Source organism: Palaemon carinicauda, chromosome 20 (assembly GCF_036898095.1).
Source record: "Palaemon carinicauda isolate YSFRI2023 chromosome 20, ASM3689809v2, whole genome shotgun sequence".
Classification (NCBI taxonomy): Eukaryota; Metazoa; Arthropoda; class Malacostraca; order Decapoda; family Palaemonidae; genus Palaemon; species Palaemon carinicauda.
In genome coordinates, this window is record NC_090744.1 from 18,270,476 (window position 1) to 18,296,048 (window position 25,573).

Below are 25,573 nucleotides of genomic sequence, written 5' to 3' on the forward strand. Positions count from 1 at the left end.
AAACTATCAAAAAGTCATCAACAAAGAATCCGTTATCAAAAAGAGTTCAAGGATTTGTGTGAAGAGAAACCCTGCACAGCGAAAGCTCAAAACTAGAATAAAGTACTTCACCAATTAGTTGTGAAAAAACTCCAGTTTAGCAACAGCGAGTAAGTACGTCTTGTCGATAGCACGACAGAGAGAAAATTGAGTCTTTGTTTACATTGAGTACTGGGTATCTGGACGACAGATGGCGCTGTTGGGCACACCCGCAACCTGTGTAGCGATCGCTGGCGAGTTTTTACCTTAGAGTTGTCTGTCGGGCAACAGAGTTGCAGCTATATAATCACCGGCTAAGTTAAATATTGAAAAATGTAGTATAGACATTTAATGTGAATCCTATAACTTTGGCATATTGCATTTGACTTGGAAAATATAAGAAACTCATAATAATCAGCGATAAAAAGAACTCTTACCTTACGCCTTCGGAAATAGGCAAGGCCCCATGCATCTGCTGAGCACGGTGTAGCAACCCAACGCCGATCTGATGAGCAATGCCCGTAACTTTAGAAGACTCTTCTGTCCTCATAGATCCAAAATAAATCTCGCCATCAAAGTAGTCATCATTGAGAGGCACATTCAGAGTAATCTGTAAATAACTACGGGTTCATAATTACTTGTAACCAAAGTTCCCAAGACTTAAAACTTAAAATTTAGAAGTAAATCATGATACAGCATTTAGAATTTAAATACATTCAAAACTTATCTTTTTATATATACTATACTGTAGAACCATTACTTATACTATAGCTGAATTATATGGCCTGTGAAATCCCATTATTAATATCATTATTATTACTAGCCAAACTACAACACTAATTGGAAAATCAGAATTCTACAATCACAAGGGCTCCACCATGAAAAGTAACCCAGCGTAGAAAGGAAACAGAAACTACTTAAGAGAAGTACTAATGAAGAAAAATAAGAAATAAAAGGTAATTAAGGATCAGCAACAACATTAAAATAGATATGTCATTTATAAACTAAGAAAACTCATGTCAACCTGTTCAGAATTTCAAACTTGTTGCAAATGCTTTTCAGATGAAGTTCTGCTGATTCAACCACCAAACTAGGAAGATTATTCCACAATTTGGTCACAGCTGGAATAAACTTCAACAATATTGCAAGATATTGAGCCTTATGATGGAGAAGGCAAGACTTAAAATCTACTGCATACCTAGTATTATGTACTTAAGGGTACAATCTGGGACAATCTGAATGCCAAGGAAGGCTAGCATTATGAAAAATCTTATGCAATAGGCACAAAGAACTAACTAAACAATGGGGCCAGAGATTAATATCCAGATTAGGAATAAGGAATTTAATATACTGAAAATGTTTCTCCAAGAAAGAGCTAATAATTAGTAATAGAGAAGGACATGAAGTAATCATTAAAATAGAAGAGGGAAAAGTGCTAAAACAGAACAATGATTTCAACTACTTGGGATAAAAAAATAACAGAGAAGGGAGGCACTGAGAAAGGAGTGAGACAAGAGTGAAAGAAGCATGACAAAAATGGAGAGAAGTAACTGGAGTAGTCATGGACCAGTAAATACCATTATGGCTCAAGATAAGATTTACAAGACAGTAATCAGCCTCATACTATTACATGGGGAAGAAGGGTTTGATAAATTTAAACAGAAAAAGAGGGAAAATAGTTTGTAGAATTTGTCTCATTCAAAAAATGCCTTAAAACAAAAACAAAACAAAATCTTTAGCTAAATTCTTAACTGGTTACAATAATGTACTGCACTGGAGTGATAAGCTTCAATTGTAATATGTTTTGTATGCCCTGTGGTAGGGGTGTAAAGAATATAACCATCATACGTCCTGCGTGCCATAAATAGCGACTAAAAAGGACAGCAGCTGTCTTGCAGTCTTGCATTTTAGACTTACGCTAGATCCACTATCAATAACTGTGGAAACCGTTGCCTTGCAGTTGTACTATTAAATCAAAGGCTAAGCCCCCCACCAACAAATGTAGTTGATGACTGCAAGAGCCTACGATCGTAAAAACCCTCTACCAAATTATAATGTAGTCTTGCTCTTTAGCATACGACTAGGCCCACTGCCAATACATGAGGAAACTGCTGCCTAGCAGTTGAACTATAAAGTCAAAGGCAAGGATCACTGCCACTAACCAATTGATGACTGCAAGGGGATACAATCTTAAAAACTCTCTACCAAATTATAAACCATACTTAATGCCATAGCATTAGAAAATCAACCCCTTAATGTAGGGATAACCGAGAGAAAGAAGAAGAATGCAATGGTTTGCACTTTATAGAAATACATGTATACAACACTATAAACAATGAAATCTTAACCCTTTTACCCCCAGGGTATTTGGAACTTTCCAACCCTTAACCCCCAGGGTTTTTTTTTATTCAAGCACATTTTGCTATATATCTTTTAAATTGGTCTAACAGCCTTAATATTTGTCATTGAGAGGTCAGGTTGGTCTCATTCTTTTGGAAAATGCCTGAAGTTACTCAAAAAGTTAACAAAAATATGCAAAAAAAAATGTAAATACTGTAGCAGTTTTTTGCAAGGACGTACCAGTATGTCCATAGGGGGAAAGGGATGAGTTTTGTGAAACGTACCAGTACGTCCTTTGGGGGTAAAAGGGTTAAAAGGAATGCTCCGATGATAATTCTATGTTTGGCACTTTACAGAAATACATGTACATAACATTAAAAGATTAAATCTCACCTCTGCATTATCAAAATGATAATTCAAATCAACATCCTTGCCCACCTCATACTTCACAATAAAGGCTTTGTGGGAGTCTAAGGAATCACCGCCCCAATCAGGGTAGAGAATTCTTGTCAAGGGAGTGATAAAGTCATTCCTCAAAGTAGTGATGAACTTGTCAAAGCCGAGCTCTCCTAAGTGAATCTGCAAAATAATTTTTTTTTCAATAATTACAACATTATGTTCTTTCATTTGGTTTTATTCAACAAAAACATACAGTACTGTATATACATTAGGAACTAGAGAGGCACTCAGTAGAGCGCAGACCTCTGCCGCAGCAGCTTATTTCTCAACCTTTTGCTCAACCTTGATTTTGACCTTTGACCTTAACATGTATTAATTGGTGTGGATTTTCATACACAAATGTGAATCCAGTTTGAAGTCTCTGAGACAACGATGTCCAAACTTATAGCTGATTACTCTACGATTAACTGAAAATAACTAAAATATGATACAAAAATACTGTAATAAAAAAATTTATCAATAATCAAAACAATAATTGTAATAACTCTATATTCATTTCATATGAAACAACTATTTATTAACTTTTGTGGCTAAAAATCATAGGTATGGGATTCGGATATGGCTTAACCTATGCCAAAATTTGATTCAGATGTAGCTTAACCTAGACCAAAATTTTATTCAGATATGGCTTAACCTATGCCAAAATTTGATTCAGATTTAGCTTAACCTAGACCAAAATTTGATTCAGATATAGCTTAACCTATGCCAAAATTTAACAAAAATTGACTTACAAATAAAACCAATCAAGTTTGTAATATGAGGATCTTCTGTATAAACAAGGCTGAGAATGACCAATAAGAGTAAAGTACTGTAACAGTACTGTATCCTCAAATGGGAAAAATGAAGTACAGCTGACTTCTCAGTACAGCAATTGAAATGCTGTTTACTCTAGCACATTTAATCCTCCAAACTTTCTTTTAAAGTAAAATTTTCTACCTACACCTAATTCTGATGTTTTTAACATTAAGATTCATTAATTTAACCAAACACATCTTTATAGACCAACTCACCCCATAACGATTCATCGTATTCGGACGGCCCTTTGGCAGAGGAGACTCTTCAAAATTCTTCAACTCGCTCAGAAATGTCCGACAAAACTCCGGCGTGAAAACGGGGAAAGAATACATTCGTTGCTGATGGTGTTTGACAGCCTTGGTAAGTTCGTCTATAGTTGTGCCGGGTGACTTTGCAAGATCTACCAACTTGATGAATTTGGGATCCAGAAAAGACTTCTGCAAATAAACATACTGTACTGGGACTGTTTCTTCGTCGAAAAGAAATAAAGACCTTACTTATTACCTACTTGTTACCTTTTTTTTTGCCCCTGTTTGTATGTTTGTTTGTGAACAGCTTCCTGGCCACAATTTTAATGGTAGAGTAATGAAATTTGCAGGGATTAACCGTTATGTGAAAAGCTAGAAATGATTAAATTTTGGAAGGTCAAGGGCCCGGTAAAGCAAAATGTTCAATTCATGTACAGTGATACCTCTGGATACGAAAGTTTCTGCTTACGAAAAATTCAGGGTACGAAAAGCGATACGAAGATTTTTATGCCCCAGTATACGAATAAATTTTCAGGATACGAAAAGCTTACGAGATCCCAACTCGTCGCCGAGAGTAATTTAAAAATTCATGTGCCGCCAGACTTTGAACTTGGGTAAACTCGCTTACAGCCTCCCACTCACCCATTGGTTATCTCCTACTCAGATGCTAGCTGCCGCCATAAGATCCTGCTTTCCTATTTGTCGGCAACTATCACACCTTGCTTACGCACGGGCGTTCATCTCTCTCTCTCTTTTCGTTCCGACTGCGGTATCGTTAACATTGACTTCGTGAGCTTTCGCTTGTTAATTAACTGTATCTTTTTTTTCAGGGTATCAACCCTTAATTTAGGTGTACAAGTAACAACACACCTTCACTGATCCAAATGCTTTACATACAGTACCGTAACTTTTATACAGAAGTAAAGAAAACAGACCATTTTCTTAGGGCTTGGAGGGGATAACTAGGCTATAACTACACTATTGAATAATCTCATGGTGGTTTCTGGAATGGATTAGGCTGTTTTTAACGGTTGGGTTAATTATTGAATGATAGAAATGGCTGCATTGCATGTTATTACTACAGTTTAGCGTGTTTATGAAAGAAAAGGTGTCTTTTCGTAAGGCTTGAAACGGATTAGGCTATTTACATATAAAACGCGACTCAGTATACGAAAAAATCAGCATACGAAACCGTATCCTGAACGGATTACTTTCATATGCTGAGGCATCACTGTACAGTAATCAGCCATAAGTTTGAACATTGTCGTCACAGACTTCAAACTTGGTTCATATTTGAGAGTATGGAAATCCACGTAAATTAATATATGTTAAGGTCAAAGGTCAAGGTCAATCAAAACGTTGAGAAAAAAGCTGTCGTGGCAGAGGCCTGCGCTCTACTGAGTGCCCTCTAGTTTGGTAATGTTATCTTAACAGATTATCAATTAAAACAATTCGCCTTTTAAAATTTCATGCTCTTAGTGTGTCATCTACATTTCAATTAACTTTCCATATAAAGAACTTTCATTAACAGTTCCAAGAAATTGAATACACTGACATGAACTCGACCCATGAATTATTCTATAGAAATAAAATACTGTATCCATGAATTTGTACAGGACTATCTTGAGTGAAACATTTTCTTTCACAATTTTTTTTCCATAAATACAAAGTTGTCTTCCATAGCATGACTTACTAGTTTGAAGTTTATATTTAAAGGTTTAAAGACCGCTCATGAATGGCAGAGGCTAGGGACAGTGACACTGCCCTATCAAGAAGGACAATGGCCTAGAGGCTAACCATACTGTATACTGTATATATGTGATCAGCATCCAAGTACCCTCTCCATCCAAGCTAGGACCTAGGAGGGCCAAGCAATGGCTGCTGATAACTCTGCAGATAGACCTATAGGCTCCCACAAACCCCCCATCCATAGCTCACAAGGATGGTGAGGTTGCAGTGACCAAAGGAACCAATGAGTTTGAGCGGGACTCGAACCCCAGTCTGGCGTTCACCAGTCAGGGACGTTACCACATCATCCACCACAGTATTTAGTAATGATACCCTTACCATTAAACGTGGAAGATCGTTAAGTCTAGTAAGGCCCTTACATTCTCAATCTTTTATTCAGTATGAAATAAAACCCTTAGATTTCTCAAAACTCGTGACAATTTAGTTGTTTTACAAGATCTCCGCCTATGCCTCATTGTAAATCACAGTTAACCCTTTTACCCCCAAAGGACGTACTGGTACGTTTCACAAAAGCCATCCCTTTACCCCCATGGACGTACCGGTACGTCCTTGCAAAAAACTGCTATAAAAAAAAAAATTTCATATTTTTGATAATTTTTTGAGAAAATTCAGGCATTTTCCAAGAGAATGAGACCAACCTGACCTCTCTATGACAAAAATTAAGGCTGTTAGAGCAATTTAAAAAAAATATACTGCAAAATTTCCAAAAAAAAAATCAAAGACAATATAAAAACAGAGAATTTCACCTAAAAACATCTTACAAAGTTGTTTAAGTCAGGTCTAGCAGGAAACAATGCATTTTGAGAATAGTGCTTTAATTAAACATCATGGCAAGTTTATGTTGAAGAAATGCCAATATGAAAAATGGTTCATATTTTTCATCAAATGCGCTATCATATTTTAGAAAGGGAGTTATGTGGATAAAAGACAGTAACTAGAGGGGCACTCAGTAGAGTGCAGACCTCCACTGCAGCAGCTTATTTCCCGATCTTTTACTTGACCTTGACCTTTGATCTCAACATATATTAATTAGCGTGGATTTTCATACACTCAAATATGAACCAAGTTTGAAGTCTCTGTGACAACAATGTCCAAACTTATGGCTGATTACCTGAAGTAGACATTTTACTTGACTGAGACCTTGACCTTCCAAAATAAAATCTTTTCCATATTCTTACATAAAAGTTAATCCCTACAAGTTTCATTACTCTACGATTAAAATTGTGGCCAGAAAGCTGTTCACAAACAGACAAACACACACACAAACAAAAATACAAATTACAAACAAACACATAAATAGGAGGTAAGACATAACCTCCTCCCAACTTTGTTGGCAGAGGTAATAACAAAATGGCTTCCCACCCTCACAGAAGATCACAAAGAGACTCAAGGTAAATTCCTCTTATCATCTTGGTAATCTTCACTACACCTGCCATTCTTATTTCATCATTCAGTAATTATTATTGGGTTACTAATATAAATACCTCAACTAATTGATTACAAAAACTGCATATCTCAGAAAGTCCAGTACCAATAGATTTCTAACCTGAAGTGTAAATAAATGTGGATGCAATGGCTTGTACTCCTTGGCTATCTGAAGCCGACGATCCCAACTTTCTTTGTGAAAGTTCTTCCTCCTCGTAACCTCAGATTCTATCTGCAAGTGGTAATATCAATAAATATAAAAACAACTAAATATTTTTTTACAAAACATTCATATTTAGTCGCTGAAAATCAAATGCTGTATAAACAATTATTCAAATTCATTCATATAAATTCACCAAACAACAGTTTGAGTAGTTAAAAGAACTTTTTCTTGAATTGTATAATCGTAAAAAAAATCTTATTCTTCATTCTAAGCCCATCACTTATATCTAGTTCTTCCCTTGAATTGAAAATGGATTCATAAAATATTAAGTCACCCAATGTAGAAATGGTAATCATTTTGTTGTGATGCCAAAATGTGTAGACACTGAAGTCCCACCCAACCAACAAAATCATTATTTACTGTGATCCAAAGCTGTGAGAATGTAGCTATGGAAAAGGGTAGCTATGGAAAAGAGCACTTATCATATAAGGGAGACATTAGCTTTGAAAATTTTTTGTATTTCTTTTTTTTTTTTTAACTTCTTTTTTCTTCTTTGTCTACATCTTTTCCCACTTCTATGTGGGGTCGATGTTTCTGGACAGCTTTCTCCCTCTACCTCTGTCCCACACCTCATCACCAGTTAATCCCTTTGATCGAAGGTCATCCTTGATACAGTCCATCCACCTTCGCTTTGGTCTCCCTCTCCTTCTCGTTCCCTGTACCTCCATTTCCATTACTCTCCTCCCAATATACTGTATTTTTTTTCTTTTTACGAAAATCCTATTTCTTTCACAACAAACCTTTTGTGCATGGTATTTAACAAGAACAACAATTAAGGAAGCATTCTTTCTATCTTCCTACAAGATTCAAGTTAGCCAATGAGACCAGAATTATCTGCTTGGTATCACCAAGAGAATAAATAAGAGTAAGAACCCCGGCTTCTGAGATACATAGTAACTTGCGTCTAACAAAAGAGATTCTGATGGGAAAATTAACCTTGCCTTCTTTCTCTGTAATTCCCTTCATTAAAATACTTTGCTTGGCTGTTATAAGCCTCGAAAGACAGCCATTGCATTAACAACGTATAGGCTTTACCGCTGCGCAGTGTTTACTCTCCAGTTCCACAAAAACTAACTTGAAACATACAGTAATTGCTAATAGGAACCATGATAGAGTGTACTCACAAAAGATATTTAAAAATCCAGAGATTCTCCATGTAGAAAGTTATCAAAATGAGTAGTTATTAAATGAAAATACAGTACCATAAAACCTTGTAGTATTTCAGTTAAAACTTCACCAACCACATCTAAATATCCAGAGATTTTTCATGTAGAAAGCTATCCAAATGAGTAGTTATTAAATGAAAATACAGTACAGGGCTGTACCATAAAACCTAGTAGCATTTTAGTGAAAACTTCATCAACCACCTCGGGGTTTAAAGGAATCATACAATATGCCCCCACAACCACATAATTACAGAATTATGAGACTCACAAGAAAAGCTTACTTTAGAGAGCGAAGTGATATTAAGATCAGACCCACCTGCTTGGTCTTCTGCCTCACAATTTAGCTGTCTTATAGAGTAAGGAAAGACTGACAGTGATTTGAATCTTCTGTAAGCATTGTAAATGTTATGGAAGATGGATGAGCAAAGATCTGGTAGTGATTTTAGCCATCTGGAACTAAGGTTTGATGAAAAGTTGAAAAAAGCAAATCAGACAATGGCTAGGTTAAGAAAAATTTGGAAATCAAATCGCCTGAAATTACATATAATAGAATGGTAGAATTGCATGGTTTAGAAGCAGAAGGAACTAAGGTATGTAAAGATTTCAAGGCTGTGTGTGAGGCATTTGAATCTACAGAGTGCAGCATACCCTTACTGAATGAGACACTATATCAGACTGACCTTGGGGCTTAGGTTGAGTTTGGGGAATTCACTGGACTTCTGAAGTTTAACAAAGGAATCCAGTGATGTCAAGAGCTTGTCAAGCTCATCACTATCAAAGGACGACTGAATTTGAGTTGTTCAAAGGTGGAGGCACGTCATTTTCGTCTATTAAACTACTTATTCCTGATCTAGATATTAATCTCTGGTACCGTCGTTCAATTAGTTCGTCATGCATGTTGTATCATATTTTTCATAATTCTGACCATTCTTTCCATTCATATCTTCCAAGACAGTACCATGCTATTCGTAATAGTAGGTATGCAGTTAATTCGAATAGTAATGCCTTCTCCATCATGAAGCTCAATACTACACAGTATTCTAGAAGTTTTATTCCAACAGAGACTAAGTTGTGGAATGGTCTTCCTAATCAGGCAGCTGAATCAGTGGAACTTCAAAAGTTCATAATTGCAGCGAATACTCTATGTTGAACAGGCTGACATAAGTCTCTTTTTATAGTTTATATAATAATGTTGTAACTGTTCTTAAAATAGTTTATCTAATGTGTTCATTACTTGTCTTGTAGTTTAATCATTTCCTTATTTTCTTCACAGGCCTGTTTCCCTGTTGGAGCCCTTGGGCTTATGGCATCCTGCTTTTCAAACTGGAATTGTAGCTTAGCTACTAATAATAATAATGATCTGAAACTGGAATAAACCACATATCACTAACGTATCAATCTCAAACCAATGAAAACTAAACTAGTTATCTTGTAGCAAGGAGAAACTTTGGACTGATGGAAGAAAAGGTACTTTTCATCTAGTTGATAATTGTGACCGACTTCAAAATGAGTACTAAATACAACTCCATACTCATAGATAAGCGAGAAATAAATTGACTGTCATCACTATACTCAATAAACAATGAGCCTAGCCTTCTCTGCTCAAAGAAAATTCTGAAACATGATATTTTGATTATAAAATAAATTTTTGAATATACTTACCCGGTGAATATATAATAGCTGACGTCTCCGGCGGCTCGACAGAAAAACACAAAAACTCGCGAGCGATCGCTATGAAGGTTGCGGGTGTGCCCACCAGCGCCAACTATCGGCCAGATACCGCATATACATGTAAACAGCTCCAGTTCTTCTCATCCCGCTGGGTCTCTATCGGGGAGGAAGGGGGGGCCTTTAATTTATATATTCACCGGGTAAGTATATTCAAAAATTTATTTTATAATCAAAATATCATTTTTAAATATTTAACTTAGCCGGTGAATATATAATAGCTGATTCACACCCATGGTGGTGGGTAGAGACCAGAATTAATACAGTTTACAGCGTATATGCTTAGAGTTTTTGACAGTTATATCATAACAAAACCCAAATATATATAGGTACCTGGTAAGGAAGTTGACTTAGACGATTACTCTGCCTTGTTAGTCTGTCTTCCTCACGAAGCCCAGCCATCCTCTTAGGATGCTGAAAGACTCCCAGGGGCTGAAGTATCAAGGGTGGCAACCCATACAACAGGACCTCATCAAACCCCTAATCTGGGCGCTCTCAAGAAATGACATTTGACCACCCGCCAAATCAACCAGGATGCGAAAGGCTTCTTAGCCTTCCGTACAACCCAAAAACAAGATTAAAAACATTTCAAGAGACAGATTAAAAGGATATTGGAATTAAGGGAATGTAGTGGTAGAACCCTCACCCACTACTGCACTCGCTGCAACGAATGGACCCAGTGTGTAGCAGTCCTCATAAAGAGTCTGGACATCTTTTAAGTAAAATGACGCGAATACCAACTTGCTTCTCCAAAAGGTCGCGTCCATAATACTTTGCAGAGATCTATTTTGCTTAAAGGCCACGGAAGTTGCTATAGCTCTTACTTCGTGCGTCTTAACTTTAAGCAAGCATCGGTCTTTTTCATTCAAGTGAGAATGAGCCTCTCGGATTAAAAATCTGATAAAATATGACAAAGCATTCTTTGACATAGGTAATGATGGTTTCTTAACTGAGCACCATAAGGCCTCAGATCCACCTCGTAAGGACTTAGTACGAGCTAAGTAGAACTTAAGAGCTCTAACTGGACACAGTACTCTTTCAAGTTCATTGCCTACGATCTTTGACAGGCAAGGTATATCAAAAGACTTAGGCCAAGGACGAGAAGGCAGTTCAATTTTGGCCAGGAAACCAAGTTGAAGTGAACATGTGGCTTTCTCTGTGGAAAAGCCGATGTTCTTACTGAAGGCATGAATTTCACTGACCCTTTTAGCCGAAGCCAAGCACACTAGGAAAAGCGTCTTGAGGGTGAGATCCTTCAGGGAGGCTGAATGTAATGGCTCAAACCTGTCTGACATGAGGAACCTTAGGACCACGTCTAAGTTCCATCCAGGAGTTGCCATACGACGTTCCTTAGAAGTCTCGAAAGACTTAAGGAGATCTTGGAGATCTTTATTGTTGGAAAGATCTAAGCCTCTATGTCGAAAGACCGAAGCCAACATGCTCCTGTAGCCCTTAATAGTGGGTGCTGAGAGGGAGCGAACATTTCTCAGATGTAAAAGAAAATCTGCGATTTGGGCTACAGAGGTACTGGAAGAGGACACAGATGCTGACTTGCACCAGTCTCGAAAGACTTCCCACTTCGACTGGTATACTCTGATGGTAGAAGCTCTCCTAGCTCTCGCAATCGCACTGGCTGCCTCCTTCGAAAAGCCTCGAGCTCTTGAGAGTCTTTCGATAGTCTGAAGGCAGTCAGACGAAGCGCGGGGAGGCTTTGATGAACATTCTTTACGTGGGGCTGACGTAAGAGATCTACCCTTAGAGGAAGACTTCTTGGAATGTCTACCAGCCATTGAAGTACCTCGGTGAACCACTCTCTCGCGGGTCAGAGGGGAGCAACCAACGTCAACCTTGTCCCTTCGTGAGAGGCGAACTTCTGCAGTACCTTGTTGACTATCTTGAATGGTGGAAATGCATATAAGTCCAGGTGAGACCAGTCCAGTAGAAACGCGTCTATGTGGATCGCCTCTGGATCTGGGACTGGTGAGCAATAGATCGGTAACCTTTTGGTCAACGAGGTGGCAAAGAGGTCTATGGTGGGTTGACCCCAAGTCGCCCAAAGACTCTTGCACACGTCCTTGTGGAGGGTCCATTCCGTGGGTATCACCTGACCCCTCCGACTGTGACAGTCTGCCAAGACGTTCAAGTCCCCCTGGATGAATCTCGTCAACAGGGAGATGCCTCGATTTCTTGACCATATGAGAAGGTCCCTTGCGATCACGTACAGCGTGTGGGAGCGAGTGCCTCCTTGCTTGGAGATGTACGCCAAAGCTGTGGTGTTGTCTGAGTTGACCTCTACCACTTTGTTTCGAAGAATGCTTTCGAATTTCATCAAGGCCAAGTGGACTGCTAATAGCTCCTTGCCGTTGATGTGCATGCTCTTCTGAACTGAGGTCCACAGACCCGAGCATTCCCGACCGTCCAGGGTCGCACCCCAACCCAAATCCGACGCGTCTGAGAACAATACGTGGTTTGGGTTCTTGACTGCTAGGGACAGTCCCTCTCTCAGACTGATATTGCTGTCCCACCAGTTCAGGCATGCCTTTACTGGTTCGGAGACTGGGATTGATACCGTCTCTAAAGTCTTGCCCTTGTTCCAGTGAGAGGCTAGATGGAACTGGAGAGGCCGAAGGTGTAGTCTCCCTAGCGAGACAAACTGCTCCAGGGATGAGAGAGTCCCTACGAGACTCATCCAACTCCTGACTGAACAACGTTCCCTTTTCAGCATTAGTTGGACTTTGAGCAGGGCTTGTTCTATTCGGGTGGCAGACGGAAAAGCCCGAAAAACTGGACTGCGAATCTCCATCCCCAAATATAGAATAGTCTGGGATGGGATCAGTTGGGACTTTTCTAAGTTGACCAAAAGTCCCAACTCCTTGGCCAGACCCAACGTCCAATGTAGATCCTGCAGACAGCGATGACTGGACGATGCTCTGAGAAGCCAGTCGTCCAAGTACAGGGAGGCTCGGATTCCCGATAGATGGAGGAATTTTGCCACATTCCTCATGAGCCTCGTAAACACGAGAGGAGCAGGACTGAGGCCAAAGCACAGGGCTCGAAACTGGTACACCACATTCCTGTAAACAAACCTCAGAAACGGTTGGGAATCCGGGTGTATAGGAATGTGGAAGTACGCATCTCGTAGGTCGAGAGAGACCATCCAGTCTCCCTCTCTGACCGCTGCTAAGACGGACTTCGTGGTCTCCATCGTGAATTTTGTTTTCGTAACAAAAACGTTGAGCGCACTGACGTCTAGCACCGGCCTCCAACCTCCTGTATGCTTTGGGACTAGGAAGAGACGGTTGTAAAACCCCGGTGATTGAAGGTCCGAGACTTTCACCGCCGCTCCCTTCTCTAGCAACAGAGACACTTCTTGATTTAGGGCTTGTCTCTTTGACTCCTCTCGGTACCTGGGAGAGAGGTCTATGAGAGTTGTTACTAGAGGAGGTTTGCGTACAAACGGTATTTTGTACCCCTCTTTGAGCAACAGAACAGACTCTTGGTCTGCACCCCTCTTCTCCCAGGCCTGCCAGAAGCTGTTCAATCTGGCCCCTATCGCTGTCTGAGGCTGTGGGCAGTCAGACTCTGCCACGGGAGGACTTGGCTCCTCTCTTCTTACCTCTCTTTCCCTCGGCACGAGAGCCTCCCCTGCTGGGAGCTCTGCCACGAAAGGGCGGGATAAATCTAGACGCAGGAGTCTCGATCCTGGGTCTCACAGCAAAGGATGAAGAAGGAGCCCCTTTGCGAGCAGAGGACGCCATCAGGTCATGTGTGTCCTTCTGCACAAGCGAAGCAGCTATATCCTTAACCAGCTGTTGTGGAAACAAGGCCGCTGATAAGGGAGCAAAGAGCAGTTCCGATCTCTGACAGGGAGTAACTCCTGCTGAAAGGAAAGAGCAAAGGGTTTCTCTCTTCTTCAAGACTCCCGACGTAAAGGTGGAGGCGAGCTCATTGGAGCCATCGCGGATGGCTTTGTCCATACAGGACATGATAAGTAAGGATACATCTTGGTCGGCAGACGAGATCTTCTTACTTAATGCTCCTAATGACCAATCAAGAAAGTTAAAAACTTCAAAGGCCCTGTATACGCCTTTAAGTAGATGGTCAAGGTCCGAGGAGGACCAACAAATCTTCGAGCGTCTCATGGCCAGGCGACGGGGAGAGTCTACGAGGCTTGAGAAGTCACCCTGGGCAGAGGCAGGGACTCCCAAGCCGAGAACTTCTCCCGTGTCATACCAGACGCTCGATCTAGAAGCAAGCTTAGAAGGTGGGAAGGCAAAGGCCGTCTTCCCCAAACTCCTCCTGGTATCCAACCAGTCGCCTAGAAGACGTAAAGCTCTCTTAGAAGAGCGAGAAAGCACTAGCTTAGTAAAGCTTGGCTTGGTAGCAGCTAAGCCTAGAGCAAACTCAGACGGAGGCGAACGAGGAGCAACAGCAACAAAGTGATCTGGAAAAAGATCCTTGAAAATCATCATGATCTTCTTAAAATCCATCGAAGGAGGAACAGCCTTAGGTTCATCTACATCTGAAGGATTATCATCAGGATGAGGATCAGCAACGTCCTCATCTGAAGGAGCCTCGTCCGACAACTGATGAGTCTCAAGCAAGGGAGAGACCTGCCTTGGTGGCAATGCTTGACAAGCAGAGTCCACACGCACAGGAGCATCAGTAGCAGTCCAGGACGCTACATCATGTAACTGCTTAACAGACTGACTAGCAACAACAACAGGAGCGGGAGGGCGCTCGATGTCAACTCGAGACTGCCTTGACTGCCTAGACTGAGCAGTCAAAACAACTCTTGACTGCGGTGCTTGACGCTCAACGTCAAAACAAGTCAACTTCGCTGGTTGGCGAACGTCCTGAACGTCAACACGAGCATGCGGCAGTGGCTGAAAGTCAACACGGGACTGCATCGAGTGAGGCTCTACGACACGTGACTGACGTGACTTTGTAACGTCAACGTCAACAGGACGAGCAAAGGCTCGTTTGGGCGGCTGACGGCCAGGATCTCGATCAGCTAAGCGGCGAGGATCATCGTGAACCTGCTCAGCAGTATAGTCCTCCATAAGAGAGGCAAGCTTATTCTGCATGTCTTGCGGTACAACCCATTTAGGATCAACGGGAATGGGTGCGGTACGAGACGAGGGTAACGTCTGTGACTGCAAAACATTGCCTACACTAAGACTCTCGGAGCCTGTGTTACGCTTCTGTTTAGGCGGCGAGCAGTCTTCCGATGACTGCACAGGGTCAGAGCTGTCCCAATGGCTACAACCAGGACGCTGGACCTGTCCTGAAGGGACTGACTTTCGCTTTAAGGGTCTCGAAACCTTGCTCCACGGTTTCTTACGCGAGAAGCCTTCGGATGACGAGGAGAAAATTGTCTCGCTCGTCTTATGGTACGGGCGGTCTTGACGAGACACGCCTGAAACCATAGAGGGAACGTCTGTTCGTTGGTTAAAGCCTCTCGAACCCATAAGTCCTACGACATTACTTCTCCCTGGGGCATGGGAGCTTGCAAGAGGTCTCGGACTAGGCGAACGACAGGCACGGACAGACGAACCCTCGGTCGCAACACTGATAACACTTTGCGCACTAATCACTTTCTCCCCACGATTTTCTAATGTGGCACTCTGACACTTTAACTCTTTTACATCGGCCATGAGTTGATTACGGTCCGTAGCTAATGACTCAACTCTCTCGCCCAAAGCTTGAATGGCACGTAACATATCCCGCATTGATGGTTCATGAGTGCTAGTAGAGGGTTCAGGCACAACTACTATTGGGGAAGGATTAGGTTCAGGGGCATGGGAGGAGGAAAATTCTAACGATCTAGAGGAACTTCTCCTCACCCTATCTCTCTCTAGCTTACGAGAATACTTATCAAACTCTAGCCAGTCGAATTCCGAAAGTACCACGCACTCATCACACCGATCTCCTAATTGACAGGTTTTACCCCGACAATTAGAACACACAGTATGTGGGTCGAGAGAGGCCTTTGGAAGACGTTTGTTACAATCCCTAGCATTACATTTACGAAATTTAGGAATTGGAGAAGGGTCAGCCATTTTGAAAAGTCAAAGAAAGTCCAAAAAACAATCCAAAGTCATCAACAATTAAATCTATCCAAAAAAGAGTTCAAGAGTTTATTGAAGATAAAACACCTGCACTGCGAAAGCTCAAACCAAAAAGAAGTACTTCACCAAGACTTGAAAAACTCCAGGTTAACAGCGAGTAATGGAATCAACTTGTCGATCAGACCGACAGAGAAGAACTGGAGCTGTTTACATGTATATGCGGTATCTGGCCGATAGTTGGCGCTGGTGGGCACACCCGCAACCTTCATAGCGATCGCTCGCGAGTTTTTGTGTTTTTCTATCGAGCCGCCGGAGACGTCAGCTATCATATATTCACCGGCTAAGTTAAATATTTAAAAACGAGAATTAACTGCTCGGTAAATTCTTTCAATGACACTTCACATAATCTTACCCACAAAGAGGGATGAGTAAATTAGATTGTTAATGCATGATCAATGCATTAACAATCTTAATTTATCACTTCTCATATATAGTTTATTTATTTCTTAATTTCCTTTCCTCACTGGGATATTTTTCCCTGTTGGAGCACTTGGGCTTACTGCATCCTGCTTTTCCAACTAGGGTTGAACTTCAAAGAAGACATTATATTCTATAACAAAGTTAGGTAATTGATTAACCTTATACATGCAGACGATCGAGTGTAATAAAAACTTTTCAATCCATTTGATGGAATTTTAAACCACATAGTCATTTTAAATAAAAGTGAAAACTATTCAAAACATAACCTGAATTCATAGATTTTCTTTAATGAGGCACAATGATTGGATCAAGACTGTTTACTAAATAACCCACCAAAATTAGGTCAGTTAATTGGTTAGTCTAATATATATTAACACATCTGTGTTTAAGTCTTTAAGCCTTAAACATGCACCTGAACCTCCAGTATTTTTCTGAACCCAAGACAACAATTCTTTAAGTCTATTCGTAACGAAGTTGGAGAGTTAATAAACTACCTTACAAGTACTGTCGCCACTTTTTCCGTTTTGGTAGGATAAAATACTTCTGAACTTACTGTAGCCATCATTACGGTATATACCAGCAATGTTACGCAAAGATAGAAAAGGTGATCCTCACTTTCATAATCTGACTCGGATTGAGTTTCCTCTTTATTATCCTATCCTGTAGGCGAATCCAAGTGAACATCAGCAGATTTCTCTTTTTTTTTTTAACCCTCTGAAATGGGGGTAGCATTGGAAATGCTTAGATATGTGTTATAATTGGATCTACTAGCACCTATATCAACTCGGTTAACGTAAGACAAGACTGGCTAATGGCCAAGTTTGCAAGTAAACAGCGAACACTGTTGTCTGAAGCATTATGAAAACGATCCAAATTAGCTGAAACTTTGTTCACTTCCCAGAATTTTAAGGGAATCATAGAATACACCATGCCATCCACATAAAAAATATAAGACTGGTGAAATGAGACTAGTGATAAGCGATTTACTTTAGCGAATGGAAGGATATACGATCAAGATAACCTATTTGGTATTCTGCCTCACAACCTAGGCTTACAGAGCGACTGGAATTGTAGTATTGCAAGGCTTTAACAACAGATGAAACTAAGATATAACAAGATTTTGAGGCTGTGAGTGAGGCTTTCGAATCTGTGGCATGCAGTGTATGTTCAGAACCCTTACTGAATGAAACAGTATTACTGTAATCAGAATGACTATGGGGAGTTGGATTATGTTTGGCAACGTGTTAAGAAGGACCAGAATTACCAAGACTAAGAGAGAATTCACTGGACTTCTGATGTTTATCAATAAGGAGCAAGTGATGTAAAGAGCTTGTGAATATTTTCACTATTGAAAGAAGGCAGAACTGTGATGTCTAAAGGCGAAGGCGTGTCAATATCGTCGTTATATCATTATAATCAATTAGCCTAGTCCTCCCCGGCTTATCCCCTGAACTAACAACAACTTCCTTTGGTGCTAGAACTGTTAAGATGATTGGCGACCATTGAAACATACTGTATTTTCCACGAGGGGTACCTAGAGCGATACGTACTCTTCACAACAATTTCAAATCACTGAATTGCTCAGCTAAACGTTTAGCTGGGCTTCACTAGGCACTAGAAGAGTTGGAACACCCAGGCCTACATGGCTGAGGACTATGAAGCGTGAAGTAGGAGCTGATGAATGGAGAAGTATTGAATTAAAAGCTCAAGATAAAGACGACTGGCCAAATCTAACAGAGGCCCTTTGCGCCAATAGGCGTAGGAGGAGATGATTATGAATTACTCCTGACACTATACGCAAAGGAAATGTGGATCACGATCTCCCAGAAATAATTCCTAAATGCATTCCAGGCAATAATTTAACTAAACCAGGGAAAGCCATCTCAGAATGCATGATGTAAACAATCTGAGAGCACTTTCAGCGCCAGTGCAATTCATGCAGTGATTGCATCTGGTCGACGGAGATAATTTAAAACTATACTTCCCAATGCAGCAACCTGAACTTCCAATCACTTACTTTGTTAAGGGCATGTATTTGTTGAAGTAAAGAAAGAATGGGAAATCTTAAAATCTTTAAAATTTAAGGGTAAGTGTCAATTAAACCGGGCATCTGAAGAAGCAATATAAACCATCAGGGGAGATTGATATAAATAATACTAGGTTATGACGATACAATAAGGTCCCACTAGACATCCGAAAGATTGAAGACATTAAAGCATTCTAGAGGAAAATGAAGAGTCTCTTGTTCTGTGATTGCTTCGATAGTGTGGATTTGACAATAAACGAGAAATATGTGGTGTGAAATGTCGAGTGCTTTCAAACGAACATGATAAAATGACTGTGGAGGTCCTGTAGAGAGTACGGTTCCCTTGATGTATGAGACAAGAAAAAACAGCCCTTAGAGTAAAGTTAAAGTGAACAGTTCCATCTGTTTGTCACCTTCCTTATCTTACAAACTGTTTGGTACCTACCAAAGTGCATCATGTGTATGGATAGCCTGGAATGAAAGAAGAAATGGAAGAAAAAGATATCTAACTTGAGGATTCGCACTGGAAATGTCATACTTTGCTGTCTGTCATGTATATTGGGCATGAAATTTTAAGTAAACCCTTTGGATTAATAAATGAGCAAAGGGTGGACATAAATGTAGATTTTCCCAGCACTATTGACCCAATACGGCGAGACCATAGTTTCCTATCAGTTTGGGAACTGGCCATTATTTTAGCTTTTTTAAAACCTGGAAATGACAGTTTTAGCTGTAAAGTTTGCAACTTGGCTTTCGGAAAGGCCTTGCAGCATGCGATGCTTAGTCGTTAGAATGGTAAAAGAACTTGAAATTTTGTATATCTAAAGGTCTGGAACTAATTTCTAAAGTTCTTAGTTCTCTCAGATACACTCGGGCACACTATTCTATCTTATTTATCTTTCTCCTGTTTAGTTAAAGATTTTATAGTTTATAAGATGATATTTATTTTAATGTGGTTACTCTTCTTAAGATACCTTATTTTTCCATGTTTCCTTTCCTCATTGGGCTATTTTCCCTGTTGGAGTCTCTGAGCTTACAGCATTCTGTTTTTCCAACTAGGGTTGTAGCTTAGCAAGTAGTAATAATGATAATACAATTGCATTGTTCTGTAGGGGATAAGGAGACAATCTTCTACACATTGGCATGGTATGAATGTGATAGAAAAGACAGAGTACAGTGGTTGCTTCCGGATATTAAAGGTCACTTTACACTAGGATAGTTCACTGGCGCCAGTAACTAGCGGCAAGTAAACTTTCTAAGATAGTAAGCGTTTGCACAAGGACACTTTGCCTTTGCACGGGGATAGTTTGTCGATGTCAGTAAACAGGCGCCAGTAAGCTATCCCCGTGTAAACCAGCCTTAAGTAAATCTTTCTACAAGGCTGTTGTTAAGACAGGATTGCAGTACCAAAGAATGACTACCATTCCTTTTAACGGGGACTGAAGTATATAGAATTATACTGATGCATAAATCATGTTAAACAAAAGTGAGAGGTTTGTTAGAAAACATCAAATATAAATCATAACATTTGGCAATAGAAAATATATATATTTCTGATCAGGATCTATTAAAGTTAAACTCTCATTTCAAGGTACAGATTAACAAAAATGCATAGACCCACCTCTGGAATTACAGCTTCAGGGTCTGTACATCCTTGAGACAGCAAAGTCTGTCAAAAATAAAATTCAAAGTATATTAGCTGGGTTTTTTGATATAATGTAGACATAATATATATGCAAAATGGAATAGAGGACAGTCGTTTCTTGGAGAAATTACTCCTATTCACTGTAAAATCATTATGTGGACCTAAGTTAAAATTCAAAACATCTATATCAACCATTTGAGAAGAAAATGAATTGGTTAAAAAAAATTTAAACAATATGTACAATACAGTATTCATTTAAGTACAAAAACAGCCAATTTCAAAAGTAATTTCTATCTTTCCTAGCTATATAAACCAGAGTCCTTTAAATAGGGAGATGATTTCAGCACAAGATGTAATGTCCCTCAAGTTCACTAACAAGGTAGTTAACGACAGGTGGTGCGCGCAGGCAGGAAGCCACGCCCCTGTACTTGATCTTAGGGAATGGTGGTGCACGCAAGCAGGAAGCCACGCCCCTATACTTGATCTTAGGGAATTCTAAGTACAGTATCTGAAATTTTTCATTCAACAAGCCTAGCGTGTCCCTGGCCTGGTTCGACGGAGGACATCAAACTTGTGACTTGTGTTCTGTGGCTCTGGAAAGAACCTGTAAAAAGTACTGCTGTGTACTCGCCAGATGAGGGTATGTTCTTGGTTATCCTGTCGTTCATAAGGAGTGTGATGTATGTACCTTCTTAGTTAACGCAAGTGTTTATTTATGTTTACGTCTGTGGCTGACAACGTGTTTGTTTTGTTGTTTGCAGGGTATAACTGCAGTGGAATTGTTAACTGAATAAAACCTAAGTTCTGGATAAACCGGGTTTACTTCAATTCATTCAATCAACAATTCCACTGCAGTTATACCCTGCAAACAACAAATTCAAAAGTGTAAATGCGGAGCAAGCGTGTGACAGTTATGTTCGGGATGCCTTCATTAATGGTTTGGTCTCTGGTGCAATACGCCAGCGTCTGTTGGAGAATTTGACACTGAACTTAAATACTGCTTATGAACAGCCCCGCACTCTAGAAATGGCCCAGAAGCATTCAGCCTCCTACTCTTCAGCAGAATCTGTTAATGCTGCTGTATCAGCAGTGAGTCAAGAGGAGGAATCGTTTAGTGCTGAAAATAACAGCGAGTCTGTTTCTGCTGCTACTTCTGGTGCTCGATGTTTTTTTGTGGGAACACCCGGCATCCCCGAACTCAGTGTCCTGCTAGGGACGCAGTGTGTTTGAAATGTAAGAAGGAAGGACATTATGCTAAGGTGTGCCGCTCTGTGAAACAGGCGAGTGGCTCTTCTAGCCCAAAACATTCTGCAGCAATGCTAGCTTCTATAGTGGGGGCCTCCCCTAAGTGTCTTAAAAAATCCATAACACCTCTCAAGCTTAATGGTAGCCCTGTCAGTGCCCTTATTGATACTGGGAGTCTGGACAGCTTTGTGCGTCATAATTTAGTGGACCTAAACAAACTAACTATGTCTCCAGAGCATGGAAAAGTCTCCATGGCTGATGAATCCCTGTCCTCAAACATCTTAGGTCTGTGCAGTGTGGACTTTGCGTTAAAGACTTATCACGGTGTTGAACTCAAGGTGTTACAAAGCTTATGTAGTGATGTGATTCTAGGGCATGACTTCCTGAGGAAACATTCTGGTCTGGAAATGGATTTTGGAGGAGAGAAACCTCCCTTGAAGATATGTTCACTAGGTGTTGTTAAGGTGTCCTTCTCCTTTCCTTTTCAAGAACCTGACACCAGATTGTAGACCAGTGGCTAATAAGTCAAGACTATACTCCTTGAGTGACAAGAAGTTCATTGAAGCCGAGATTGAGCGTATGATGTCAGAAGGAATAACAAGGCATAGTAATTCTCCTTGAAGAGTTCAAGTGCTGGTGACATCAGGGGAGAATCAGAAAAGGAGGATGGTTGTAGATCACTCTCGTACTATAAACAGGTTCACTGAGCTTGATGCTTACCCCTTGCCAAATATCGACGAGATGGTGAACAACATTGCACGGTACAAGGTGTTCAGTACCTTAGATCTGAAAAGTGCATACCATCAGGTTGCAATAAGAGAAGAAGAGAGACCGTACACTGCATTTGAAGCTGGGGGTAAACTTTATGAGTTCAATCGCATTCCATTTGGAGTGAAAAATGGAGTAGCAGCAGCTTTTCAACGTGTGCTTGATGGAATCCTTAAATAAGAAAAAGTAGGTGGTACATTTGCTTATGAAGACAATGTTACTGTGTGTGGCGAGACAGAGGAGGAGCATGACCAGAATTTAAGAAGGTTTTTGAAGGTGGTCGAGGAGTACAACCCGACTCTAAACCACAGCAAGTGTGGCTTCAAAGTCAGAACCATTAAATTACTTGGGTATTCAGCAACGCATGGGGAAATCAAACCCGACCCAGAACGCTTGCAACCACTGTGGAATCTTTCACCTCCAAAGGATGCAGCTTCTCTTCGCATGACCATGGGATTGCTTGCATATTACTCAAGATGGATCCCAAACTTTTCAGAGAAAATACGCCCTCTCACACAAGCCAATGGTTTTCCTTTATCTACTGAAGCACTGCAAGCTCTCGGGAACTTGAAGAAAGACATTGCTAGTGCTGTGGTAACGGCCATTGATCCTTCCTCTCTTTTCACTGTGGAAACGAACGCCTCAGGTCATGCGATAGCAGCTACTCTCACACAGAATAATCGCCCAGTGGCTTTCTTCTCCCGCACTCTCACTCGCAGTGAACAGCGACATTCTGCAGTGGAAAAGGAAGCTTATGCCATAGTGGAGGCATTGAGGAAGTGGAGACACTACTTAATTGGACACCATTTCAACCTCATCCCGGACCAGCGTAGTGTAAAGTTTATGTTTGACTCTAAATCAAACAGTAAAATAAAGAATGACAAAATAGCAAGGTGGAGAGTTGAACTCTCATGTTTTCACTATGATATAGTATACCGTCCAGGAACAGAGAACTTACCAGCTGATGCTCTCTCCCGCATCTATAGGAAACATAAAGGGATTTTGACGAAGGAAAAATCTATTTCTGGGGAGAGACCTGTGACGGCCGGTGAAAAGGGTCCTTCTTACACTTTTCTAATATAAATCTTCCAAATATACTAGAGAAAGATAAAGCATGGAATGCAGAGGTTACAACCCTCGCGCGAACACCTTGTTGGTGTCGTGTATTTATCAAGGGCGTGTGGAAACCACTATTCACAGGCTGACTTCCATTTAGATAATCCCTTCATCAAAGGGGAGGGCCGTGACAGGCTCTAGAGAATACAGTTGGGCTACGCCACCGACACCTACTACTCGTGCTCTCTAGGTCATCCTTCTGTTTTGGACTTGCTCGCAAAGTTGATAAGTTTTTGCCCAGTGATTTTCGGAAGTGATTGTCGTTAATTCAACATGACTGACGTTGCTACTTCACCTTTACCAATGTTAAGTACCATAGTTTGTTTTGACAGTTTATTTCAGTACCGGGCATTTGTTCCTTTTCCAGTATTGTGGATTTTAGTTTTGGAAGCGGTTGGCCTGCCTCGGTATCGGCAGCCATTCTGGGTGTTGTTCGCTTCGGTAGATTTTCAAGTTAATTTTGCCCATCTGGTACTCTGTCATCTAGGTTATATCACTTACGTTTTATGACCAATTTTATTATCATTATTTATTATTGGTTTTTACTATGGTATTTATTTGCTAGCAAGTCCAATTTGGACCTACGAAGAATAGCGATTTAGTCTTTGTTATAGTTATGTTCACACCATTTTTACCACACCTGTAACCTACACTTTTGGCAGTTCACCCAACCCATCTAAATGCCTTGTCAGGCACATTACTTTAAGGAAGTGGGAAATTTTCCCTGGACCTGTTGACGATATAGATGCTTCTGCCGCCATTCCTACTGCTTGCTCTGACGAGTACCCATTTGTGATCATGACTGGTAAAGCCAGATCTGTGGGATTTTGTGTCATCCCTGATGAAATGGGGTCTTGTTTTGCGAAATATCTCGAGCCTCTTATTTTCTTCGGAATATCCTTCCACTCTCTTTATCACTTTAAGGAATGCGATGAGAGTACAGAGGATGGATACCTAATACCTGACGTAACAAGCCGATAATTCATGCTCATAAAAGGACGGGGAAGGAAGGGAAGGTTTTATTATTATGATTGTTATTATTACTAGCCAAGCTACAACCCTAGTTGGAAAAGCAGGATGCTATAAGCCCAAGGGCTCCAATAGGGAAAAATAGCCCAGTGAGGAAAGAAAATAAATAAATGATGAGAATAAATTAACAACATCATTCTAAAAACAGTAACAGCGTCAAAACAGATATGTCACATATAAACTATAAAAAGACTCATGTCAGCCTGGTCAACATAAAAACATATGCTCCAGCTTTGAACTTTTGAAGTTCTACTGATTCAACTACCCGATTAGGAAGATCATTCCACAACTTGGTAACAGCTGGAATAAAACTTCTAAGATACTGTGTAGTATTGAGCCTCATGATGGAGAAGGCCTGGCTATTAGAATTAACTTCCTGCCTAGTATTACAAACAGGAAAGAATTGTCCAGGGAGATCTGAATGTAAATGGTCAGAGTTATGAAAAATTTTATGCACCTTGCATAATGAACTAATTGAACGACAGTGCCAAAGATTAATATCTAGATCAGGAATGAGAAATTTAATAGACCGTAAGTTTCTGTCCAACAAATTAAGATGAGAATCAGCAGCTGAACACCAGACAGGAGAACAATACTCAAAACAAGGTAGAATGAAAGAATTAAAACACTTGTTCAGAATAGATTGATCACCGAAAATCTTGTAAGACTTCCTCAATACGTCAATTTTTTGTGCAATTGAAGAAGACACAGACCTAATGTGTTTCTCAAAAGTAAATTTGCTGTCTAGAATCACACCTAAAATTTTAAGTCATACAAATTTAAAGAAACATTATCAATACTGAGATCCGGATGTTGAGGAGCCACCGTCCTTGACCTACTTACAATCATACTTTGAGTTTTGTTAGGATTCAACTTCATACCCCATAATTTGCACCATGCACTAATTCTAGCTAAATCTCTATTGAGGGATTCACCAACCCCAGATCTACATTCAGGGAATGGAATTGATGCAAAGAGAGTAGCATCATCTGCATATGCAACAAGCTTGTTTTCTAGGCCAAACCACATGTCATGTGTATAT

General features: G+C 40.3%; 1 protein-coding gene across 1 annotated transcript in view; it reads right to left on the reverse strand.

The window, feature by feature from the left end:
- Positions 1 to 25,573, reverse strand: part of LOC137660168 (2-oxoglutarate and iron-dependent oxygenase domain-containing protein 2-like) — a 56,705-nt gene that overhangs the window by 13,694 nt on the left and 17,438 nt on the right. Inside the window, exons 3-7 of the mRNA XM_068394858.1 lie at positions 20,350 to 20,397; positions 7,156 to 7,266; positions 3,828 to 4,049; positions 2,752 to 2,937; positions 456 to 628 (exon numbers count right to left, since the gene is read on the reverse strand). Coding sequence (XP_068250959.1) covers positions 456 to 628; positions 2,752 to 2,937; positions 3,828 to 4,049; positions 7,156 to 7,266; positions 20,350 to 20,397 — 740 coding nt within the window. The remainder of the gene's footprint in view (positions 1 to 455; positions 629 to 2,751; positions 2,938 to 3,827; positions 4,050 to 7,155; positions 7,267 to 20,349; positions 20,398 to 25,573) is intronic.